Source organism: Lactuca saligna, chromosome 5 (genome assembly GCF_052625555.1).
Source record: "Lactuca saligna cultivar CGN05327 chromosome 5, ASM5262555v1, whole genome shotgun sequence".
Lineage (NCBI taxonomy): Eukaryota > Viridiplantae > Streptophyta > Magnoliopsida > Asterales > Asteraceae > Lactuca > Lactuca saligna.
Window position 1 is genome coordinate 261,024,703 of NC_136421.1, and position 23,939 is coordinate 261,048,641.

Here is a 23,939-nt window from a genome sequence, read left to right on the forward strand (position 1 = left end):
TGTTTCTTTTTTATTTTCTCTTATTCACTAAGAGTTTGCTTGGTAGAAAGTGAATAATTTATTATTGAACCATTAAGATGTCTTGAATATTTTAATATTTGTTTGGTAAAATTGTTGAAAATATATGTTGAATGAAAAAAAAAAAAAAAAAAAAAAAAAAAAAAAAACATTTTAACCTAATAAGAACAAAAATATAGAAGCCAACAATGAAGAAGTCACATGTAAGGTGTAACCAAATTGAAAAATTGCTTGTGCATTAATGTGGACCCAAATCAAATGTGAATAATGACAAAAAGATTAATAGAAAACAATGAAGATAAACCAATCGACGATAATAAACTATTTCTTTTTCACAACCTATGATTACAGATCAAGTCCATAACAATTCACGAAGCTTTAATCACAAATAATTATGACAAGTGTGAAAAAAGCAAATCTTTATTAAATTAAATCCTTTGCAAAACCATATATATATAGACATGAAGGGATTGAAGCCAATTCACATAATGCAAAAAATAAAAGCTAATCGCCAGAAATAAAGGAACAAATTCACAAAATCCAACAAATCTAACCAAAACTGAAGATGAATAAACTAGTAATACAAGGAAATAATTACAAAAGAAAAGATGAATCAACCAATATTGAAAATGAATCATATTAAGTCAAAAATAAACAAATAGCCCCTAAGTCGCATCATTAACTATCAAACAAAACCTAAATAGATAAATAAAACTATATATAGTTGTCTAGATTAGATGATTGAGAACTTATTAAGTCAAAAATAAACAAACAGCTTGGTTTTTCCACACAACTACATGTAATTTACAAAAACATAACCATTAAACTAAACATCAAACATGTAGAATATAATAATAAATCTTTACCAAAAAGAAGTCAATAAGTCAATCCCTGAAACTTGAAACCAAACCATACTCACATGTCCTCTCACACACCAACTATTTGACATAAATAATAATAATACCACACAAATTTACAGACTTACTTCCATTATTTAACCTCCATTTTTACACAAATCCTCTCTCTCTCTTTAAAGATGAATTTCAAATGGGACCAATTTCTCCACTTTCATGAGCTTCTTTGACTCTCTTATCATACTCATCTTCCCCTTCATCTTCTGCTTCTCCTCCCTCTTCTTTATCATCATCATCTTCATCATCATCCCCCCATCCATACCCTCCAAGTGATCGGGAAACTGGTGGAGGTGATCTTGCTTCCTCCACAATCTTCATGATTTCTTCTACACTTTGTGGAGAAAATGTCGGGTTTTCCTTTCGATAATATGCAGTTTGTGCTGCTTCTGTTAGTTCCCGAGGCAAATTCTTGACAAACCATGGATGGCTTTTGATTTCTTTTAGGGTAATTCTCTGCAACAAAACCAATACATATGTCACTGTTTCTTGCATTTAAGCCTTTTTTCTTATGTTGAGAAACTCAAAGTATACAAATTACATACCCTTGATGCATTGGCAACAAATATCCGAGAAAGAAGATGTCTACAATCTTGAGATATATGAACATAGTCTGGGATTTTGTATTGAACAGCCATAATTCGCTGAATAAAAAAAGGAAAGTCAAAGGTCAAAGTCTGTTAGGACTCAAGAAGAAAGAAACCTTATGCTAAAGAAAGTAAAATAAAAAACTAACTTGAATTGTCTTTCTGAAATTTTTAGGATCTTCTTGATCTTCAAAAGGGTATGCTCCCACCAGCATCACGTAAAGTGTCACTCCACAAGACCAAACATCTGCTGTCTAAACACCACAAAACAAAAGTTTGCAAACCCCAAAAACATTGTATTTTCAAGTCTAATTGTAAAACTTTGAAAAAAATATGTAAATCATCAACAATTATACACAGATGTCAGATGCTTTACCTTTCCATCATATTCTCTACGAGAAAGAACCTCAGGAGCAATGTATGCAGGGGTGCCCACTGTGGATTTGGGTCTGGAGTGCAGGAGTGATGACTGCATAAACAACAACTGAAACCATTAGCATCTGGTTAAGCCTAACCATGGTTACATGATGAATTGAATACCTTTGAGTAGCCAAAATCACAAATTTTCAAGCGTGGAGCAGGGCTTCCATCTAAAAGAGTGTTTTCAAGCTTCAAATCTCTATGGCAGATTTGCTGCACAATATTTGATGCACAACTTGATAAAACTGAACTCATATGGAAAAGTAAAACTGCAAATATAATTTTACCATGAAATGGCAGTAGTGAACTCCTGATATAAGCTGTTGGAAGAAGTATCTAGCCTGAAATATTGATGGATAATATCAATGAAGTGAGGAAGGTAAAAGAAATTTGTTTTCACTTGTTATATTTTTATGACCTCGTCTTCACTGAATCTTCCAGCATTGCAAATCCTCTCAAAAAGCTCCCCGCCTGCAGCATACTCCATCACAATAGCAAGGTGGGTGGGGGTGAGTACTACCTATTATGTACCACAGATATCACGTAAAATACAATCCATGGTGTGATGAAAAGGATACCATCTTTATGAGTAGAAAAAACACAATAGGATAAGATTACCTCTCTAAATCGAATTATGTTTGGATGTCGGAGGGATCTATGATTGATGATTTCTCTAGCGACATTCTCATCAATCTACAATTAAAACGGAACAAAAATTCTTGCAATTAGCGAATAGTAGTTTGCAGGTAAGAAAACAAGCATCTTGGAATAAGATGACAGTCAAATTGAGTAAAATTAAGACTATAGATATGGGGAAAATCGTATATACCTTGTGTCCTCTTTCTATATATTTCATAGCAACAAGCTCTTTGGTAACTTTGTTCCTCATCAACCTCGCAACTCCGAAGTTCCCAGATCCTATATCCTTTACAAGCTCGTACTTCTCCATTGTTTTCTACTAATCTAAAGAAACAAAGCAAGAGAGATAGTAGAGGAAAGAAGAACAGTGGTGCTTTCCTTCAATTCTAAACCTCCATAAGCCCTAATTACGCCTAACAAAATTCAAACCCTAAGAGAGAGAAAGACGGAACTATGCTGCAACTTTCGACTAAATTAGGAATCTAAGGTTTTGCGATCGGGATACTTAGAGAGTTTGAGCAAGAGATAAAAACAACTGTGCTTGAATCCGATTCCTTTCTTCTATAGCAAAAGCGAAAACCCTGGTCTTGTAGCTGGCAATTAGGGTGAATTAACAGTGAGGAAGATGACGGAGGGTGTTATTAATATGGGTTTTGCTGTAAAGAGAGGAATTTGGTGAAAAAGACGTGAGATTGCGGAGGATTTAAGGAAAGTATGGAGAGAGAAAGAAAGAACATGCAACCCAGCAGCGAAAAAGGAATGTGTTTCTGTGTGTGTGAGAGAGACGATCAAAATCAAGATTTTATTTGGGACAGAGAAACAGAAAATCATAAGGTATATGCCAGATGTAAGACTATTTAAAATAAATAAATTAAAGTTACATACAATTACATGATTGATCCATAAATTATACCATATTTAACAATTAACACTCGGAAGACAATGATGATAAACTTCTAAAAAAGATCATTATGACTTCGTATTGACGCGTCATTACTTCAAAGTTTGTACATACCGTTAAGTTTTACCAAAACATCGTTTTAACTCATATATATGTATAAAAATGAATAATAATTGAAAATACATATAAAAATATTTATTATATACAAAATTGTGGTCTTATGTCACGTCTTACAAACCACGTAGTTCGCCAATACTCAGAAAAACTTGATGTTTGATATTGACGCCAAGTCACGCCTAACATTATTTAGAACATTGATAAACATTATATGTTTGGCTCTATGGTTTCAAAAATTTATGTGTATGGTCATTTTTTTATGTGTTATTTGAGACGTTAACTGAGCCCATAAAAATAGACCTGCCATCTCATCTTGTCTCATCATCATATCATATTAATGAAGCCTTTGTCCTCGTCTTTTTACTACACATCCTCTAAAAAACCATTCGTCTTATTCAATGTAAACATTCAACAAGACAAAGGGTTTTCTTACAAGCTTTAATCATTAATCAAGTGATATGAATCCCAATTAGAGAAATGGTAATGTTCATCCAATGAATGTAACGAAAAATGTGAGAAAAGTGTATGTTAAATCCATTGCTAAAACCAGTGCCGTAAAACTCGACCTATCCAGCCAAGTACTCTAAATCGAGTATATGCTAAAGCGATTTTCTGAAAATTGGTTAAAAAAGCATAATCGGTCCTAACTTTGTCAAACTCAGACCAAGGCGGTCAAACTCACTCAACTCGGCCAAACTCGTGAATTTTGATTTTCTTAATGAGATAATTAATTATTTATATTCATCTATTTTGTTGTAAATTTTAATAAAAGTATGATTTACACAATATGAGTATTCCTCACATAAACCGGGTACTCGCTACTCACTAGTCGAGTTCGGACCCCAAACTCGTCGAGTAGAGACGGTGCCTGAGTAAAAATCGCGAAATTTTGAAAGGACTCGTTGAGTCTATAAAAGAACTCGGCGAGTTTTAGGCTCTGATTGAAAATTTTTTGGATTTTCTCACAAAAATTTCATCACACCCCACACTCAAACTTTGCTTGTCCTCAAGCAATATTTTAAGCAAATTAGAAGACTTAAAGCAAAAATCCTAACAAAATACTCAAAAATAAAGGAAATAAAAGACTAAAAATAAAAGAAAAGAAAAGGTAAAAGAAAGCAAACTCAAACAACGGGTTGTCTCCTGTAAGCACTTCTTTTTGAAGAGTCTTGAGCTGGACTCCTTCCAGCTCTACGTTGTAGCAGCTCCCTCTGATGGAACTTCCTCCTTCACCTTTTTCACTTTCCAACTTATTTTATAAGATAACACTTTCCTTGTGTATGCCTTTTTCAAGTTCTCATTTTTCTTTTGAGTGGCATTTTCTTCATGCTTACGCTTTTTTCCCTTACCTATTATTACAAACTTTGTCTTCTCTTCTTCTTTTTGTTATCCCACCAGTTCCATTTCCATCTCGTCTATTTCAACATCCTTTTCACTCATACCCTCATCATCACTTGAAATCATAGTTTCTGACTCACTTTCTTCATAAACTTGGGGATCGGGTGGTTGAAAGGTAAAAGTGTAACACCCAGTTCCTGATACGTATTTAAATTCAAGTAATTTTGTAATTTACTCTGGGACTCAGCGAGTTGGATGCCCAACTCTTCGAGTAGACTTGACTTTTGATCGGGGCGTTAAGTGACCTACTCGACGAGTCGGGAGACCGGCTCGGCGAGTAGGACTGTCTGGATGAAACCTTGATATATGGGTTTGCACCCTATTTAAACACCTTATAACACCCTAACCCAGCCCCCATCGTCCCTCCCAACCCAGAGAAAACCCTAACTAGAAACTCTAGTCGTTTATTAGAGTTCTTGAGCTTTGTGGTGCCATTTTTGTGTGGTTTAAGTTTAAGGAAGAGAAGGAAGCTTGTGAGATCAAGATGAAGCAAGAAGATCCAGAGTTTTGGGCAAATTTCCAGCTTATTTGAGGTATAAAGCTAAAACCTTGGCTATTCATTGCTTAGATCTTGATTTAGGGCTATTGTCTACATTTTTCTAAGCCTTAGTGAAGTAATATTCAAGATTGGGTGTATAAGTGGGTTTGTGCTTCAAATGTGGAACTCTTCAGGGTTCCCATGGCATAAAGGTGCCAACTTTATGGCCATGGGAGACCCATGCATCTTGTAGACCTCTTTTTATGGACTTTTGAGCCAAAGGCCCCATGTAGGGACATCAAGTTTGTAGCTTTACGTTTAAAATGGACACTATGAGGCCAGATCTATGGTTTTGATGCGTTAAGATCCATTATAATCGACAATATAGTTTTTGACAAATAGGGACTCGATGAGTCGTTCATGGGACTCGGTGAGTCGGTGCGTATTTTCCAACAAATTCTTTCTGTTGATGGACCAGATGCTAAGATTGAAGGTACATCAGTTGTTTAGGCTCGCTAGGGACCTGGAAATCATAGAACTCGATGAGTGGATGAACAGACTCGACAAGTTCAAGGCAATGTCCCAACCACATGAAGACGGACTCGGCGAGTTCAAGGGGAACTCGGTGAGTCATAGACTGAACACCTTCTTATATATGAATATGAATTCGACGAGTTCAAGGACGAACTCGGTGAGTCGGTTGAAGATGGTCTGATGTGTTGTTGAAGGCGAACTCGTCGAGCTCATGCTAGACTCGACGAGTAGGGACGCGATTATGGCATTTTATGGATATGGGTACTCGACGAGTTGGGGGACCAACTCGGCGAGTCGAGTCAACCAAATGTTGACTTTGACCATATGATTGACCATTGGGCAAGGTGTTGATCTTGACTTTGGCTTAGACTTGAGTTGACCCTTGTAAGGGTTACGAGTACGAATTGATATGTTAGAAAAGTTGTTGTGTATGGATTGAGGATTCGAGGAGAGTTGGTTTTCATACCGAGATCAGTGCAAACACTACACGACTTTGAGGTGAGTTTTCTCCTAGTAGGAGTGGGTCTACGGCCACAATGTCGGCCCACAAGTAAAAGTATTGGATAGATGATTGTTTTTGTGATAATTATCTAGTGTTGATATAATATATGATTATTGTGCCCGATATGATTATTATGCTTGATATGTTTACTGTGTTTGATATGTATTAGCGGTGAAATAGTCACCAGTTACCAGTTGTAAGATATTGAATGAGAGGGTAGCTCCTAATTACTGGTTGAAAGATACCGAACGGGAGGTTATTTCCCGGTTACCGGTTGAAAGATATTAAGGAGGGGTCCAGCTTCTGGCTGTGCCCGATAGTTACCAGTTGAAAGATACCGAATAATATGCATTATTTGGTATAAGTATGATGGGGGAACTCACTAAGCTTTGTGCTTACAATTTTTAGTTTTGGTTTCAGGTACCTCTTCACCTAAGGGGAATGAGCCAGCGGGGTAGCGTTGCATCACACATTCACACATGATATTCTGCATTTGAGAAACCTAGGATTGTACTCTGATATTATACTATTTACTAATATGGTTTTGAGACTTGTGATTGTGACTTTATGTTTGAAAGGATTTTAAATGTTGTTTTCCGTTAACTATTTTACAAGTAATATACTTTAAAACAAAAAATTTTGGGTCTCGATTTTGGGATGTTACAAAAAGACTTCAAAAGTAGTAGATACTAAGGCTCGAGGTTTGGTTTGTTTTTTTTTTTTGGTGTTGGCTTAAATTCTTCCATTTTTTCTGATTGCAAGCCAATGGGAGAGTTATTCTTTTTGTCATTCCAAGCCTTGGTAATCTCTTGTTTCTCCAAACTCTCCTTATTGTTATCTTATTTGTCTTCACCATATTGCGAATATTTGTCGAAACATGCCGAGTTTGTGTCTTCAAATTGATTACATCTTCATCACCTTCACTTTCCTCAATTAGTTTCTCCAATTCTTGTAGGTCTCTTTTAGCACCAATGTCCTCCTCTACATAGAATGTGAATTCATCTGAATTGTTTTCTTGCCAAAGCGTTATTTCCTTTTCTAAAAATCTGTCAATTGTATCCACCAAGGAGATCGCACCATCACTGGATTATGAATGTTTTCCTACTTGATCGACTCCAAAAGTGACCGACTCATCTCCCACCCGGAGAGTAATTTTGGACTCTCGTACATCCACTATAGCACAATCGGTGTTTAGAAACGTTCTTACAAGAATAATTGGAACCTTATGGTCCTCTTCCAAATCCAATAGTATAAAGTCAACTGGAAATACCAATTATCAACCTTAACTAGAAGATCCTTGCAAATTCCCCCTGGATATGATATTGTTTTGTTAGCTAGATGGACTGCCATATGGATGGGCTTTGGTTCTGGAAGGTTCAACTTCTTGAAGAAGGAATATGGCATTAGGTTTACACTAGCCCCCGAATCAGCCAATGCTTAAGTAGTAGTTGAATTTCCAAATTGGCATGGCAACGTTATACTTCCCGGATCGCCCATCTTTTCTGGTAGTTCATTCATCATAGCGGTTGAACAAATTTCATTTAAAACTATCTTTTAGACATCCTCCATCTTCCTTCTATTTGTGATGAGTTCTTTGAGGAATCTTGCTTATTTGGGAATTTGTCTTATTGCTTCAAGGAATGGGATGTTAACTTGGATGGCCTAGTGATCTAAAGACTTTTTGTATTCTTTCATTTTGTTATCTTGTATGGCTCGACTTGGGATTGGCAAAGGAGGCTAGTACAGTTTAAAAGGAGGATTATTTTTTTCATCAGGTGCACAAAGCGTCGAGTTATGTTTCTAAACTCGTCGAGTTATTCCTTTGTTTGCGATTTTTGAGTATCTTCTCTGTATTTCTGGAACACACTTGGATCTTCATTATGGATTGGAGCCATAGGATTGAAAATTTTCTCATTTGCTGTTATTGCATTAATATGAGTTGTTCTCGGATTCTTCTCGATGTTGCTAGGAAGTCCGTCCGATGTTCTTTCGTTGCATTGTTTCGCTAGCTGTGCGAGTTGCTTCTATATGTTAAGGATTGAGGCCTGCTGATTTCGAAGTAGAGCTTGTTGATCCTTCATCATAATTTGGTGCTTTTTCATCATGCTTTGTTGCTCCCTTATAGCAGCATCAACTTCATCATGTCTTTTCTTGGATACACTCGCAAAACGTGAAAGCATGGCTTTAAAATCAATCTTCTCTTGCACCGAATCTTCCTTTTCATAGAACCCTCTCATATTTTTCCTATACTTTTCCTCCTTTTCTTTCTTATACTCATCATATGGTAGACATTCCTTTTTTCGGTTTCCTCCAATCATCATCAAACCTATCGACACTCGAATAAAAAACTTGTGCTTTCTGGTTCCCATTCTCGTTAAGGTCATAATCTTTAGCAAGGTGGGGCCCGCTACAATTATCATATCTCATTCAGATGGTGTGGATGGATTGGGCCATCTTTGTCGTCCTACGATTTATGCTCTCCAATTTAGTCATCATTACCGCCATGTTATAAGAAACTGAGTTCACCGCCCCTCGAGTTGAGTCATTCCTTGGGTTATGATATTCTCTACAATGCTTAGAGGATTCTTAAATCAATTCTTTAATAACTGCGGGTGCCTTCTTCGTGAGTGGTCCTTGTGACTCAAGGAGCTGTCTGGTTGTCACATTCACTCCATCATAGAATATAGAGACTTATTGTTGAATGTTTAGGTCATTATGAGGGCATTTCCTCAAAAAACCTTCATATCTTTCCCACGCCTCATAGAGTGACTCGCCTCCTTGTTGTTCGAAGTTTGCAATGGCTTTCTTAAACTTTGTTATTTTTTATGGTGGGCAAAACTGATCAATGAATTATTCGCACATCTTTTTCCATGTTGTGATAGATCCTGGAGGGAGTTGTGACAACTCGCAAACTTAGAGACAAACCAAGTCAAAAAAATGTACCATGTATAAGTGAAAACCACAATGTAAACTAGTTACGTGAAATCACCATTAGCCATGAGGGCATGTTTATATATATATATATATATATATATATATATATATATATAATCATGCTCACATAATTTATATATGTTAATATAAATGGGAAAACCATGTGGAAATAAGCTAATACAAGTTAACAAGACATTAGGAGTAAAAAGGGCCAACAAAAATCAAATAACACACATTGTTTGAATATTTTCAATTTTGGGTCCACTATCTTTGAGTTTTCGGCCATATAGGACCGAAATCACCTCATGAAAACACTCTAGGACCGAAAACAAAAGTCTAAAGCCCATTAAGGCCGAAAACTCCACCGTATGGAACCGAAATCTCATGCTACAGGTCCATTAGGACCGAAATCATCTTCTTGTGGGTATATATGAAGGATTTCAGTCATGATAGACCAAAAACTCTCCCACTAAGGCCGAAATATTCATTAATAATTAGATATTTTAGTGCCACTTGATCTATAGATTGTTTGTCCAAGAAGATTAATTACATTTACCAATATAAACTTACCATCACCTTATCCTTTCCATATATATATATATATATATATATATATATATATATATATATATATATATATATATGTAAGAATTTGGAATCCACTCTCAAACACTTCACAGTTAGTACCATTCATAATTCTCTCAAAAGCAAACCACCATTTTCTTTCTAAAGTCCTTCATCAAACAAATTTCAGGAAGACTTCGAATCATCAATTGTTCCTTAAGATTAAAGTATCTTCAATTAATCTAGTGATTTTATACCACACTTTATTTGATATTTCAATTAATTTATACACAATATTGTGATACGACTAGCTTCCCGTGTTCTAGCTCGAAGTCACCGTTTTTATCTCGTTATCTAACCGCGAGTGCATATAAGGTGAGTTCATACCCTTACATTTTCAAAACTTTTTCTATGTTTTAGGGAGGGGGGATACAAGTAACACGCAATGATATTTTCGTTCTAACACAAACATTTTAAATATGTTACTTTACTATTTTTTACGAAAAGTGTTAAATACGTGAAACGGTTTTGCTACCAATCTATATATTTTTATATACAACGTGTTGGATAAAAACATAAAGATATGAAAAACGATTACAAATTTACTTTTCATTATTCTTATGAATATATATATATTACAGAACGTACATTATTAACACGTTATAGACAAAGTTCACAAAACTTTACCCATTTGTACCCTGTGATCAAAGGGCAAAATTATATAAAGTATATATATAATTGTTTCATGGCATTTTCAATATTATCCTGGAAAGTAGGGATAATTTTGTTAGATTAGTGTCTAAGTCCATAACTATTTTGGTATGTACTTGACCCGATGGTGCATGGTCCTTTTGGGTTGCATTCACCAAAGCAACTTGATAGGATGAATTATGGAGAGAAATGATTAAATATGATTTATTAATATATTATGAGAATAATATATTAAAGAAGAAATCATATTGTTTAATTAATATTAGTCAATAATTAATTGGTAATTAGTTTTGTGACTAAAAGAGATTAATTAAACTTAAGGGATTGGAACTGTAATTATAAGATAATTGCAATTTGGGCTATGGATTGCCTTATATTAAGGAGTGGATGAATTCTATGGGAAAGCCCATGAGGAAATCGTCCAAGGCCTTAAGGAAAGGAATCTATGGGTTGCTTAGGGCTTAAGCATCCAATTTAGGGTTTCCTTGTTAGATAACCCTAATAGCCTAACTATATATACATCCTTTATGACCCAAAAACGTGGCTAAGCATCCTTCTAGGGTTTCACACGTTTTAGGGTAGCCTCCATCCTCTCTCCTCTTCATCCTCTTGCTCTTGGTGTTTGTGAACCATTAGAGGAGTGACATTTGTGGCTCTAAGCTTTCTAAAGTCAATACAAGGAGGAATTGGATTGTTATTGCTACATAACAATCAAGGTAATGTCTTAAACCCATTCTTATGTTAATATGATCACTTGTATGCTAGAATTAGGGTTTATAGTCTTGGATAAATTGCATGTACAATAGAGAAACCTAGATCCAAGCATTAGGGTTTGTATGAGCACATAGGATGTTCTTATGACTAAAACCCATCAGTGGTATCAGAGTCAGGTTTGGTTTCTATTGTATTGATGCTTTGTTTGTTTGTTCAAGCTTAAAAATCGAAATTTTGGGATTCTGGGGGTTGAACTCGTCGAGTCTATAGATGAACTCGCCGAGTCCATGCTGACTCGACGAGTCCATGCCTGACTCGACGAGTCAGTCGGTCAGAAAGAGGGAAAAACGGGATTTCATGCTGTTTTTGCTTGAGGATACTTGCCTTATCATATTATATCAATATAAATCCGTTTTTTGATATATTTGAGTATATTCTTGATCTAATTGAAGATATTTATCAATTAATAAAATATATGTTTCCTTATGTGATAATTGATTAATTATTTTGATTAAATTGGTAAATTGTTTTGCAAGAAATCATTAAATAAATCAAATATGGATAATTATGTGATTAAATGTTAATTAAGATTATTTTGTTATTTGATCCTTGCTGTTATGAAAAGTTTTATATTTTCCCCTTTAGGTTTTATAGTTTAAATTTGAACCCAAAAGTTTTGTTGTTTTGAAATTTAAATAGTTGAAACCCTAATGTTTTGAAAAAGGTTTCAAAACTTGCCCTCAAGTTTTGGAATTTAAAAGTTGATTAAAAGGTTTAATTAGGAATGTTAAATTCTAAAACCCTAGTAATGTTTTGAAAAGTTCAAATCACACCCTTATGGTTTTATTAATTAATTAAGGTGTATAATTAAAAGAGGTTTAATAAATCCATAAAAGTTTAGGTATACAATTTAATTGAATTAAATGTATAATTATTAAATTTGACCACCTAGTATTTTCAAAGTGTAAAATACACCCTATACTATATATAACATTAAAAGTCTAACATTATATATATGTATGAGTAAAAGTCAGTCTTACCGTTAGTAGGCCTCATTCACGAAGCTGGTCTATAAGGGGTGTTTAAGGATATTGCCTATAAAATGGTGATTGAATGGGTATCCACTCTTACCCACCGCACTCTTGACTAGCGGAGGGTCGTTAGCCGAACGGGTAGGATAGGACGAAACCTTCCATTATAAGTATAATGAAATACAAAAGTAACTAAATGTTTTTACAAATTCCCAATCTTAGTTACTTAGGCAAAGTGAATTGATGCAATTCCATGAAATTACACTTTGTGCCCTTGGGAAGACGTTAGTGGAGCGTGTGTGGTTTACCGGCACAATAAATGGTTCTAAGCAAAGGTAGCAAAGGGTGACTCAATGTTTGTCATAGTTCGGTGGAGCATGTGTGGTTTACCGGCACATCGAATAGGTGACTGTAACATGTGAGGGCACCATGTAAGTTTGCATGGTTATTCACACCCGCTTTGTGATCCTCGGCATCCCATTCACAAACAAGAGGGGCATATCGAGATTTAAACATGCCATTGAAATGTTCAATGAATCTCAAAAGATCTAGGAGTTTTCATAGGTTTAAAACTTAAATTTCTTTTTCGTTTTCATGGTGGAAATTAGTGAATCGTCATTCATTTACCTTCAAATATTCTGCAATTAGGGTTACGGCATCCCTCTCCCGAGTTGTGGAATATTGTGTTGGGTCCTAACCTTAGTATCTCATTTGGGTGATTTACTAAGGACTCAATCAATCAACTAACTTGAATTTGTTTCTCCCGTTTTGTAGATGTCTAAGTTCGACAACTATGATCTTCCCAAATCCCGTGGAACAAGCATTCCACATGAAGATGGTATTCCACGATTCGATCAAGGGATAAGAAATCATGCTTGAATTCCTCCACCTCCTCCAATTGTTCTCCCTAACCCACAAGATCGAAGAATTGAAAGGTTCAATATCACTAAAGCCCTATTGGAAATGAAACATGAAGATGGTAAACCCGTGTGTGCCCACGTTCTAGGAATGAAATCACACATTGATAGGTTGATAATGTTGGGTGTGTCATTCCCAGATGAGTTGGCTGTGAATTGGGTTTTGCAGTCACTTCCTGAGTTACATAATGAGTTCAAAAGAAATTATTATATGATGGATCATGACGAAAACCTCATTGACCTAACTTACATACTCATTGCTGCTGAATCGGAAATGATTTGGCGAAGCAATGGAGCGTATTTGTTGGGAAAGTCAACCGACCATGCTTATGAGGAAGTTCTAGGAGAACCGACATGCGTTTGCTGCCAAAAGAAAGGGCGTTGGATACAAGTCTGCCCAAAGATCCTGAAGAGTCCAGAAGATGGGAGAGTCAAAGTGTATGGTTGCGCTTCTGGTAAAATCCACTATCTAACTTCGTTAAGTTCCTATTCATTGATTCTTAATACATAATGTGATAAGATTGCATTTGAATGTTTTGCAAGATCGATGAAAGGATAGGAAGCTTAATGAAATAGCAAGATGAGTCTAATCACAAAGAAATGGATCTCGATCGCATGGATTCGAAGATTAGATTTCGAGCTTAGATAGAGCTGTTAGAAATATTTATTACATAGTTTTTCACTTGATTTTGCATTGTAAGGACAAATGTTTTCCGCTGCTTTTATAAATAAAATAAATTTTGTTTGACTCATTTATTTATTTATTTCCTTGCAATGAAATCGTTATGAAAAATTGATGTTTGTATATTTACAACAAATGGATGTGATTCTTAATTATGTTATTTGTGGAAATGTCAAGAATTTACCAAATAAGGAAAGTTCCTCTTCGCCCAAGTTTCAATTGGATAGAGACTTGGAATCATACAACAAGTATTGCATGATGAATGAGAAGTTTCATATTTGGAAATTAGACTAATTCGTTGACAAAAGGTCAAGTGAAGGACTGGGAGATCGAGTACACAAGGTTATGTGTTGATCAAGTCCACCGCAAGAGTAACAAAGATATTCGTCATGATTTACTAAAAGTTTAGCAAATATGATTACACTTGTAAGATTAAGTGTAATTTTGAATTGATTGTAAAAGTTTAAGTCAATAAGCAAAACGAATAAAAGGAATCAAGTAGGCAGAAAGATAAAAGTTTCTCTATTCTAAGAAGAAGAGAGAGTACCTTTTATTATGTTTCATGATAGGTCTTAATGATTAAGAACCATATCTCAATTGATCCTCTAAGTAAGTCTTAGTACAATTGTATGTTTGAGAAGAGGAATCAAGAATTGAAGAAATGGTTAAATCATGAAGTCAATCATACTTCGTTCCAAAACAAGTCTTAGAGTTAAGACCGTGACATTGAGTAATAAGAAGGTTTATAACATTCATCAAATGAGGAAAGTTGTGATGTCTTGGATAAGACAAAGACCAACTAGGACCTATTTACGAAGTGTTTTGATGAAAACCACACTAACTCTTGAATATTTGTTTGTCAATAAATGTTTATTGACAAGAGAATCTTATATGTCAAGGAGTCAGTGGGAGTCTTAATGGTCTTGAAATGTTTCAAGAACAAATCAAATAAACCTTATCGATCATCACTAGCACACGAGTTGAGGTTTACAACCTAGCGTGTTGACACTATTTTGTTTTCTATGCCATTCCAATTGAGTTAATTGTGCATATGAGTTCTCGTTTGAATGCATAAAAGGCAAGGACCTTGATCAATGGAAAGTATTTTGATAGGCAAAGGTGAACTGGTTAACTACTTGGAAGACATGGTGGGCAGCTGTGCTACCATAAGGCAAGAAATCAAGATTAAGAAAGTTCGGTCCATATGAGTTTGAATTTGTCGTAAACTTTGGTTTTAACAAATTCACATGGATAAGAACACATACGCCGTTTAAATCTAAGTGTCATAAGATTTCCTCCTTCATGAAAATGATTGTGAGGAAATGCTTTCACTAAGAAAGATTTTAAAAAAGATAGTGATTGTAAAATTGCATTCTCAAATTCGATTATGGTTACGGTATCCCTTTCCATGATTTGAGTTGTGAGGTTTGGCAATTAGTCTTAATTGTTTAGATACACATATGAACTATCTAAGGCAAAGGTGTATAAGTTTGAGAAGCTTTGATAAAAGATTATCAAAGTACTAAGTATTAGAAACATGTACTTAAGAAATTATATAAGTATTGTTTTCTGAAAGTTAAGATGTTTATGAATACATGTCGAAGCTAGTGGGAGCATAAGTATTATGTTTTATAATAATCATCATGATAGTGGGAGCATAAGTGTTATGATTGTATGATTATTAAGGAAAGTAATGCAAGTTGGCAATATTAATTATAGAAAACAAGAGTCATTATTTGCAAAGTTGTAAGGATGGAATAGTTGTTGTGCTATAATTAAGGGAGAGCATATAATGCTTCATTTTAAATCTAAAGGCTTAGGTTGTGGAATATTAATAAATTTAGTCAAAAGTACATAGTGTGTTCTTAAAATTTCGATTATGATTACGACATTTCTCTTCACAATTCGAATTTTGAGAACATAGCAAATAAAACATTATGGCAAAAGATTGATAAAGTATCAAATCTTTAAGTAAGACATTTTGCATCGTGTCTCATACGCTTCGGGTACAGGATCGATTGGGAATGCTATAATATTTGACCATTCTAAAATTTTCCAAATGTTTAGCGCATTTAGAGGGAAAAAGGACTAGAATCGGTTTTTGACCAAAATAATTAAACAACTATCAAAGGACAATCCAAAGTTCGCCTAGGATTGGTTGCTTGTGAGTAGTTGGAAGTATAGTATTGGATGGACCATATCGACATTATTATATAGATAAGATTCTATTGAGAATGAGTTGTCATATGTTAAGTATGGAAAGTTTTCCATATTGGGAATTGAATATTGAAAATCTATGTCTAGATTATAAACTTTTTTTATGCAAAAGGATGTTCAAAGGAATGTACTTTGAATGAGAGACATCACATCTATGGAATTGTCTTGTAACAATCTCCGATAGAGGACTTTGTAATTTCATTGGCAATAGTCTTTGTGACTTTGGTGCAGTGATATTACAAAAGGATCGTTGCATAAAATGTTAGAATCTAGCATATTCTATAAGTGGAAAGAATTGATATTCTTACATTTATAAAATGGATTTGGAGTTGTAAAATGAGAATGATTGAAAATGTGTTCAATTTGATCTATTTCACAAAGTAAGAACCATAGGTAAACATTGTGTGCATGCGAAAGAGCATGGGACAAGTGTAATAATTCAAGTATGAAGTTGATTACCCGAAACGACAAATAATGAGTAATCGATATGGTGATAAATAAAATGTGTTTTATTTATGCTCAAAGGGTTGAGGCCATATGGGATTAGTATTATTCATGTGTTTCACTTTGCATGTTTTGACTTCCTGAATAATTTAATTGATTAAAAACAGTCAAATTATTCTAACGGGCCACAACCGTTCATATGTAGGAAGTAGGTATGAATGAAGACTATCATGAATTGGTGTGTGGATTGTCTAAAGAGTGTTAGACATAAGCAAATGTTTGCTGCAACGTTCATGAGTGCTTATGAATATGAATTTGAGCATTGGATCAAACCCACGCTCACTTGGATTACTCCATGGATTGTATCACGAGTGATTGGTGAGACGATAACATCTTATATTCTTGAAACCGAGATGTGTGAGTTGTATCTTGCTAATCGGTTGCACATTGATAATATGTAAACACACCAGTAACTTGGTGTCATAAAACATATTGTTGTGTGTGATTCGGTGAGTAAGTGAAAGCGAGCATTAAATCAAAGTTTATCCATTCCTTTTATCCCAAATAGGATAAAAGCAATATCTTTGGTCCCCTCAATGGTTTAGTGATGACAAACATAAATGCTCGGCCGAGCTAGGGCTAATTTGATTTGTTCAATTAGTCAGTCGTCATAAATCGGAAGTCGAGAAATAGTACAAAGAGAATGATTTGAAATCATATCTCATATGATATCTAGAATGGAAGAATATATGATCCCTTATCTAAAGGACACGCGTATATGATAGGATCAGAGTTGACAGCGGCTTTGTAAAGCTACGATTGCAAATCAGGATCTGAAGTCATACACAGAATAGTTATTAGACTTATTCAAGTGGGAGACTTTTGGATTAGTGTCTAAGTCCATAACTATTTTGGTATGTACTTGACCCGATGGTGCATGGTCCTTTTGGGTTGCCTTCACCAAAGCAACTTGATAGGATGAATTATGGAGAGAAAGGATTAAATATGACTTATTAATATACTATGAGAATAATATATTAAAGGAGAAATCATACTGTTTAATTAATATTAGTCAATAATTAATTGGTAATTAGTTTTGTGACTAGAAGAGATTAATTAAATTTAAGAGACTGGAACTGTAATTATAAGATAATTGCAATTTGGGCTATGGATTGCCTTATATTAAGGAGTGGACGATATCTATGGGAAAGCCCATGAGGAAATCGTCCAAGGCCTTAAGGAAAGGAATCTATGGGTTGCTTAGGGCTTAAGCATCCAATTTAGGGTTTCCTTGTTACATAACCCTAATAGCCTAAATATATATACATCCCTTATGACCCAAAAACGTGGCTAAGCATCCTTCTAGGGTTTCACACGTTTTAGGGTAGCCTCGATCCTCTCTCCTCTTCATCCTCTTGTTCTTGGTGTTTGTGAACCAATAGAGGAGTGACATTTGTGGCTATAAGCTTTCTAAAGTCAATACAAGGAGGAATTGGATTGTTATTGCTACATAACAATCAAGGTAATGTCTTAAACCCATTCTTATGTTAATATGATAACTTGTATGCTAGAATTAGGGTTTATAGCCTTAGATAAATTGCATGTACAATAGAGAAACCTAGATCCAAGCATTAGGGTTTGTATGAGCACATAGGATGTTCTTATGACTAAAACCCATCAAATTTCATATACAAACGTTTTCATTTCAAAAAACGTACACTCGTTGAATAAATTTGTGAGATATTATCTTCATCGTACCTAACTGAGGTATACACGAAAGTCTTGTATTTATAACCGAATATCCGATACGAGAGCGTGATACTTGTGTACAAATCTATACGGGACTGATGAGCCCACACCCTGACTACTAGCTACAGTCAGTCTGGCAGGTTATGGGTGACAAATGTCATAAATATCTCGGCACCTGAAGAACGACGAGGCAGGTCCCGCATCTTAAAAACACAGTTATAAAAACTCATATGGAGTAACGACTATACGTACATTTCACACGAAAACGCATTTCTTCAAACGGTTTTATACGTGAATAAAACTACATATCACTACTTTCATTATGGAAAACACTAGTACATTTCGGTATTGGAACATTTAAGACTATGATTCGTTTTATAGAAAATATTGGATTTTCTTGAATAAACGCTATCATTTTACAAGTGAACGCCTTACATCTCGTTTATTAGAAAATATCAGATTTTCTGGAAACAACACGATTTTTTTTTCACGAAAAGGCTTACTTTTTTCATATGAACTCACCAACTTAAATGTTGACACGTTTTCAAACAACTTCTTTCTCCGGGAATCAGTTAAACATGTAACAAACAACTTTTGAGGATGGGATGCTAAGGCATCAAACAAATCTTTTGTCATCATATTGTAACTGGCTTTTGAAACATGTAATACCTACAATGACGTAACCTTTTCAATTATATATATATATATATATATATATATATATATATATATGATGGTTATGTTTGCTTTATTTACTATTAATCAATTGTTATGATACGACATATGAAAGTCATCCAGCCCCAGACGTTTCCGCCATCCTGGTTTGGGGGTGTGACAGATTGGTATCAGAGTATTGTTTATAGCGAACTAAGTATATCAAACCACATAAGATATACAAACTATAAATACAATAGGACTAAAATTCTCTGACGTAACATTTTCGTACAAGTATACTTTAAAATATTATGATATTTTTATAAAAGTATAAATTGTAACATCCATAAATTTTACGCCAAATTTAAACTTTTTCAATCATTAATAAAAACCAAATAGCATTGTTTACAAAATGTTTTCAAATCATTTTTCCATTTGAGTGTCCCAAAAATCACAACATAAGGATGAGGAGCGGTACAGTCACGCCTTCGTCTTTCCATGATCTCCTGAAGTACTTGAAACAATAAACTGAAAACTGTAGCTACCCCCAAAATACCAATACCACACTAACAATACCATATTAGGAGTAATCAATCAATCAACATGCATATTGGGCCATCGGCCTAACTGGACCGCCTTACCGAGCCTACAGTCAGTCTGAATCTATCCCAAGCCTTCGGCATGACTGGTGCGCCACGTGATCCTAGAGTCTCCCCGGACCGCTCATGGGGTATATTGGCCTTCAACACAAAGCAGGACCGCCTCAACCAAACCACAAGCAAATAACCATGTGCGTCTACTATCATATACTGGCATATACAAACATCAAACATATCTATCTCATTGATCATCAATCATAAAATTCTCTTGTAATTAGAGTACCGACCTAGCAGGTCACTAACATACCAATCCCTACGGATCATAAAAGCATAACATACTGTCTACCCTGATTCCGATCTAACAGATCATAACCACATGTAGCGTACCATAACAATAACAATTAAAGGGTCGGCCTTGGTATCGTAGACCCTATCGATATAGCGAGGATAACTCACCTCGCAGATGTCGGCTCGAAAGGTAAACTCCAACTCTCGGATCACTTGACACAGGCTCCACCACCTATTATCATAGTACAACATACTCATAAGTCCTCAACCTTATAATGTACTCCATAACCCACTAGTCAACCCCTGGTCAAAGTCAAAGTCCTCAGTCAAGGTCAACAGTCCATGTTAACCTTAACTCGCTGAGTACCCTCGGCTACTCGTCGAGTTCCTTGAAGCACTTTCCAACTCGTCAGGTCATTGGGGTGACTCGACGAGTTCCTTCGATTCTCGATCAAAATTTAAGGCCACCCATCGAGTTTTCCTCCTTCCAACTCGACGGATACACACGCATACATATCCTGGAGAAAATTCATATGACTCGTCGAGTTGTTCTTCAACTCATCGAGTTTATGACAATCTTCATCGGACTCGCCGAGTTGTTCATCCAACTCGTCGAGTTCACGACCATCTTCATGTGACTCGCCGAGTCAACTTTGCGACTCGCCGAGTCCATTCAGTCCTTTTTCCATACAAACTTATTTTGAGCCATGCAGCGGCTCCAAATCACAGATCCAAGCCTCTAGGGCATGCTTATCACGTAAAGTTGCAAACTTTACGTGCATGCATGGCTATAAAGGCTCTAAATGCCTATTTTAAGTTTTTAACGGAACTTCATGCTCAAGAGGGACCTTAATCATGACCAAAACTGAAACTTTATGCTTCTAGAATCCAAGGAGGGTCCAGATCTGAAGTTACAACCTCATATCTAGCCCATAGCTCATCTTTCCAACTTATTATCTCACCAAAAACCCTAAAACTCAACCAATAGAAGAGATTCACAAGGAAAAGGCGATGTGGTTACCTCCAAAAGATGATAATTGAGATAATAGTTGATTCCCACACTCTACTTGCTCCAATCTCCTTCTCATCCAAGCCTTCTCCCTCTAAAGATCCTCTTTTCAAGCTTCAAACACACAATGGGCACACACACACGCGTATTAAGGCTTTAAGGGGCTCTTAAAGACTGCAAAGAGGCCAAAGGAGACTGAGGCTCCTTTAAATAGATGTGCAAACCCCCGAATTTAAGGTTTCATCTGCTAACTCCCACTCGCCGAGTCCCAATATGGACTCGTCGAGCAGGTCACTTAACACGCGATCCCACCTCGCTGCTACTCGACGAGTAGGTCAACCAACTCGTCGAGTAGAGCTCAACCCAATAAATCTTATTTAAACAATACTTGAGGATCGGGGCGTTACAACTCTCCCCCACTTGAACTAGACTTCGTCCTCGAAGTTTGCTGGAATAAACAATGTCGGGTAATGCTCGCGCATCTCTGCCTCCGGCTCCCATATCCACTCGGATCCCTTCCGATGTTCCAATTGTACCTTTACTAAAGGTATTTCGTTGTTCCACAAAATCTTCTTCTTCCTTTCCAAAATAGCCACAAGCCTCTCCACATAGTTCAGGCGTTCATCGACCTGAATATCATCCAATGATACCACTGCCTCCTGGTCCATAATGCATTTTCGCAATTGCAAAACATGAAATGTGTTGTGGATCCAACTAAGCTCCTCTTGAAGCTCTAGCCTATAAGCTACCCTGCCAACCCTGGCAACAATCCTGAACGGCCCAATGCAACGGTGACCCAATTTTCCCTTCTTCCTGAAGCGGATCACACCCTTCCAGGGTGAGACCTTCAGAAGAACCATGTCACCCACCTGAAATTCCAGCTCAGATCGGCGTCGATCAACATAACTTTTCTACCGGCTCTGAGTGGTCTGCAATCGTTTTCTAATCTATTGTCTCATCTCAGTAGTTTGCAGAACTACCTCTGTCTGACCCATCACCCTGTGCCCAACGTCACCCCAGCAGACTGGGGTCCTACACTTCCGCCCATATAACAGCTCGAAAGGCGGGGTGCCAATACTGGAATGATAGTTGTTATTGTAGGCGAATTCAGTAAGCGGTAGGTAGGAATCCCAACTCCCACCAAAATCAATGACGCACGCCCACAACATGTCCTCGAGGGTCTGAATGGTCCGCTTACTCTGCCCATCAGTCTACGGATGGAACGTCGTGCTAAAATGGAGTCTCGTACTCAGTTCCTCGTGGAACTTCTTCCAACAATAGGAAGTAAACCTGACATGTCGGTCGGAAACGATAGAAACTGGAACCCCATGGTGAGAGACAATCTCTCTGACATACAGGTCGACCAACTTCTCTGCCGAAGAACTCTCCAGTATGGCTAGGAAATAGGAACTATTGGTCAATCGATCCATGATGACCCATATAGCATCGAACCCCCTTGCCGTCTTCGACAACTTCGTGATGAAATCCATCACGATCTGTTTCCATTTCCACATGGGAATCCCCAGAGGCTAAAGCTGACCATGCGGCCTCTGATGCTTGGCCTTGACCATCCTACAGGTCAAGGTCCTCTTAATAAACCAAGCTATATCTCGCTTCATCCCAGGCTACCAATAACTCGAACTAAAATCACGGTACATCTTGGTGGCTCCCGGGTGAATCGAAAAACAAGACTTATAAGCCTCCTCCATCACTGTCTGTCGGACCCCTCCGGACATCGGAACCCAAACCCGACCGTAACGGGTCAACAACCCGCGACTATCCTGAACAAACCAAACACTTTCGCCCTTAGTCCTCTTAATATTCCAGTTCTCTGGTCTCATACCCTCAATCTGAGCATCCCTGACCAAACCTACCAGCAGGGAATCCACCGCTATCCTCATACACCTGTCTGGGGTCGAGGACCCAGTTGACTTGCGGCTCAGAGCATCCGCAACCACGTTCGCTTTACCAGGATGATAAAGGATCTCAGAATCATAGTCCTTGACCACATCCATCCACCTGCGCTGCCTCATGTTCAGGTTCGGCTGATCCATGATATGTCTCAAACTCTTGTGATCCGTGTATATAGTACAACGGACCCCGTACAGATAGTGCCTCCAAATCTTGAGAGAGAAAACCACTGCTCCCAACTCAAGATCGTGCGTAGGGTATCTCGTCTCATGCGGCTTCAGCTGCCATGATGCGTAGGCTATCACTCGTCCCCTCTGCATGAGGACTACCCTTAAGCATGTGATGAACGCATCACAAAATACCACAAAATCCTCAACTCCCTCGGGGAGTGTCAACACCGACGCCTCACATAAACATCGCCGAAGGGTCTCAAATGCCCTCTGCTGCTCAGGGCCCCACCGGAAATCCACCCCTTCCTTGTTAGACGAGTGAGGGGTATGACAATCTTGGAGAAATCACGAATGAATCTCCGATAATACCCTGCTTAACCCAAGAAACTCCTGATGTTTGAGGGAGATTTCAGAGTCTCCCATTGCATAACCTCCTCCACCTTAGCCGGATCGACCAAAATCCCCTCCTGGTTAACGAGATGTCCGAGGAACTGGACCTCTCGTAACCAAAACTTGCATTTCGAGAACTTGGCATACAACCGTTCTTGCCTCAGAACCTCCAGCAGCTCCCTAAGATGCTCCTTATGCTGCTCTCGAGTATTGGAATACACCAAGATATTATCTATGGACACAATGACCGAGCGATCGAGCATCAGTCTGCAAACTCAGTTCGTCAGATCCATGAACATTGCTGGCGCGTTGGTGAGCCCAAACGGCATCACCACAAACTCGTAACCATAACGAGTCCGAAACGCGGTCTTATTCACATCCTCCTTCCTCACCCTGACCTGGTGATATCCTGATCTCAAATCAATCTTGGAAAACCAAGTTGTACCCTGC

At 37.0% G+C, this 23,939-nt stretch overlaps 1 protein-coding gene and 1 non-coding gene across 2 annotated transcripts; one reads left to right on the forward strand and one right to left on the reverse strand.

The window, feature by feature from the left end:
• Window positions 1-839: 839 nt before the first annotated feature.
• LOC145047572 (serine/threonine-protein kinase SAPK7-like) lies at window positions 840-3,405 on the reverse strand. Its single transcript, XM_078995874.1, has 9 exons — window positions 2,766-3,405; window positions 2,555-2,629; window positions 2,355-2,456; window positions 2,224-2,277; window positions 2,057-2,149; window positions 1,893-1,985; window positions 1,666-1,770; window positions 1,475-1,573; window positions 840-1,385 (listed from the first exon to the last, which is right to left on the reverse strand). The coding sequence occupies exons 1-9, from the start codon at window positions 2,883-2,885 to the stop codon at window positions 1,062-1,064; spliced, it is 1,065 nt and encodes a 354-aa protein (XP_078852000.1). The 5' UTR covers window positions 2,886-3,405; the 3' UTR covers window positions 840-1,061.
• Window positions 3,406-9,212: 5,807 nt separating this feature from the next.
• On the forward strand, window positions 9,213-9,319 carry LOC144999189 (small nucleolar RNA R71). Its single transcript, XR_013660709.1, has one exon. It is a non-coding gene; the product is annotated as a small nucleolar RNA R71 (small nucleolar RNA).
• Window positions 9,320-23,939: the final 14,620 nt, after the last annotated feature.

Coding starts and splice junctions, on each gene's coding strand:
- LOC145047572 (XM_078995874.1), bottom strand. CDS start 2,885: ATGGAGAAGTACGAGCTTGTAAAGGATATAGGATCTGGGAACTTCGGA. Junction 1,986..2,056: donor GTGATTTTGGCTACTCAAAG/GTATTCAATTCA, acceptor TTGTTTATGCAG/TCATCACTCCTGCACTCCAG. Junction 1,574..1,665: donor ATTTCAGAAAGACAATTCAA/GTTAGTTTTTTA, acceptor TTTTTTATTCAG/CGAATTATGGCTGTTCAATA.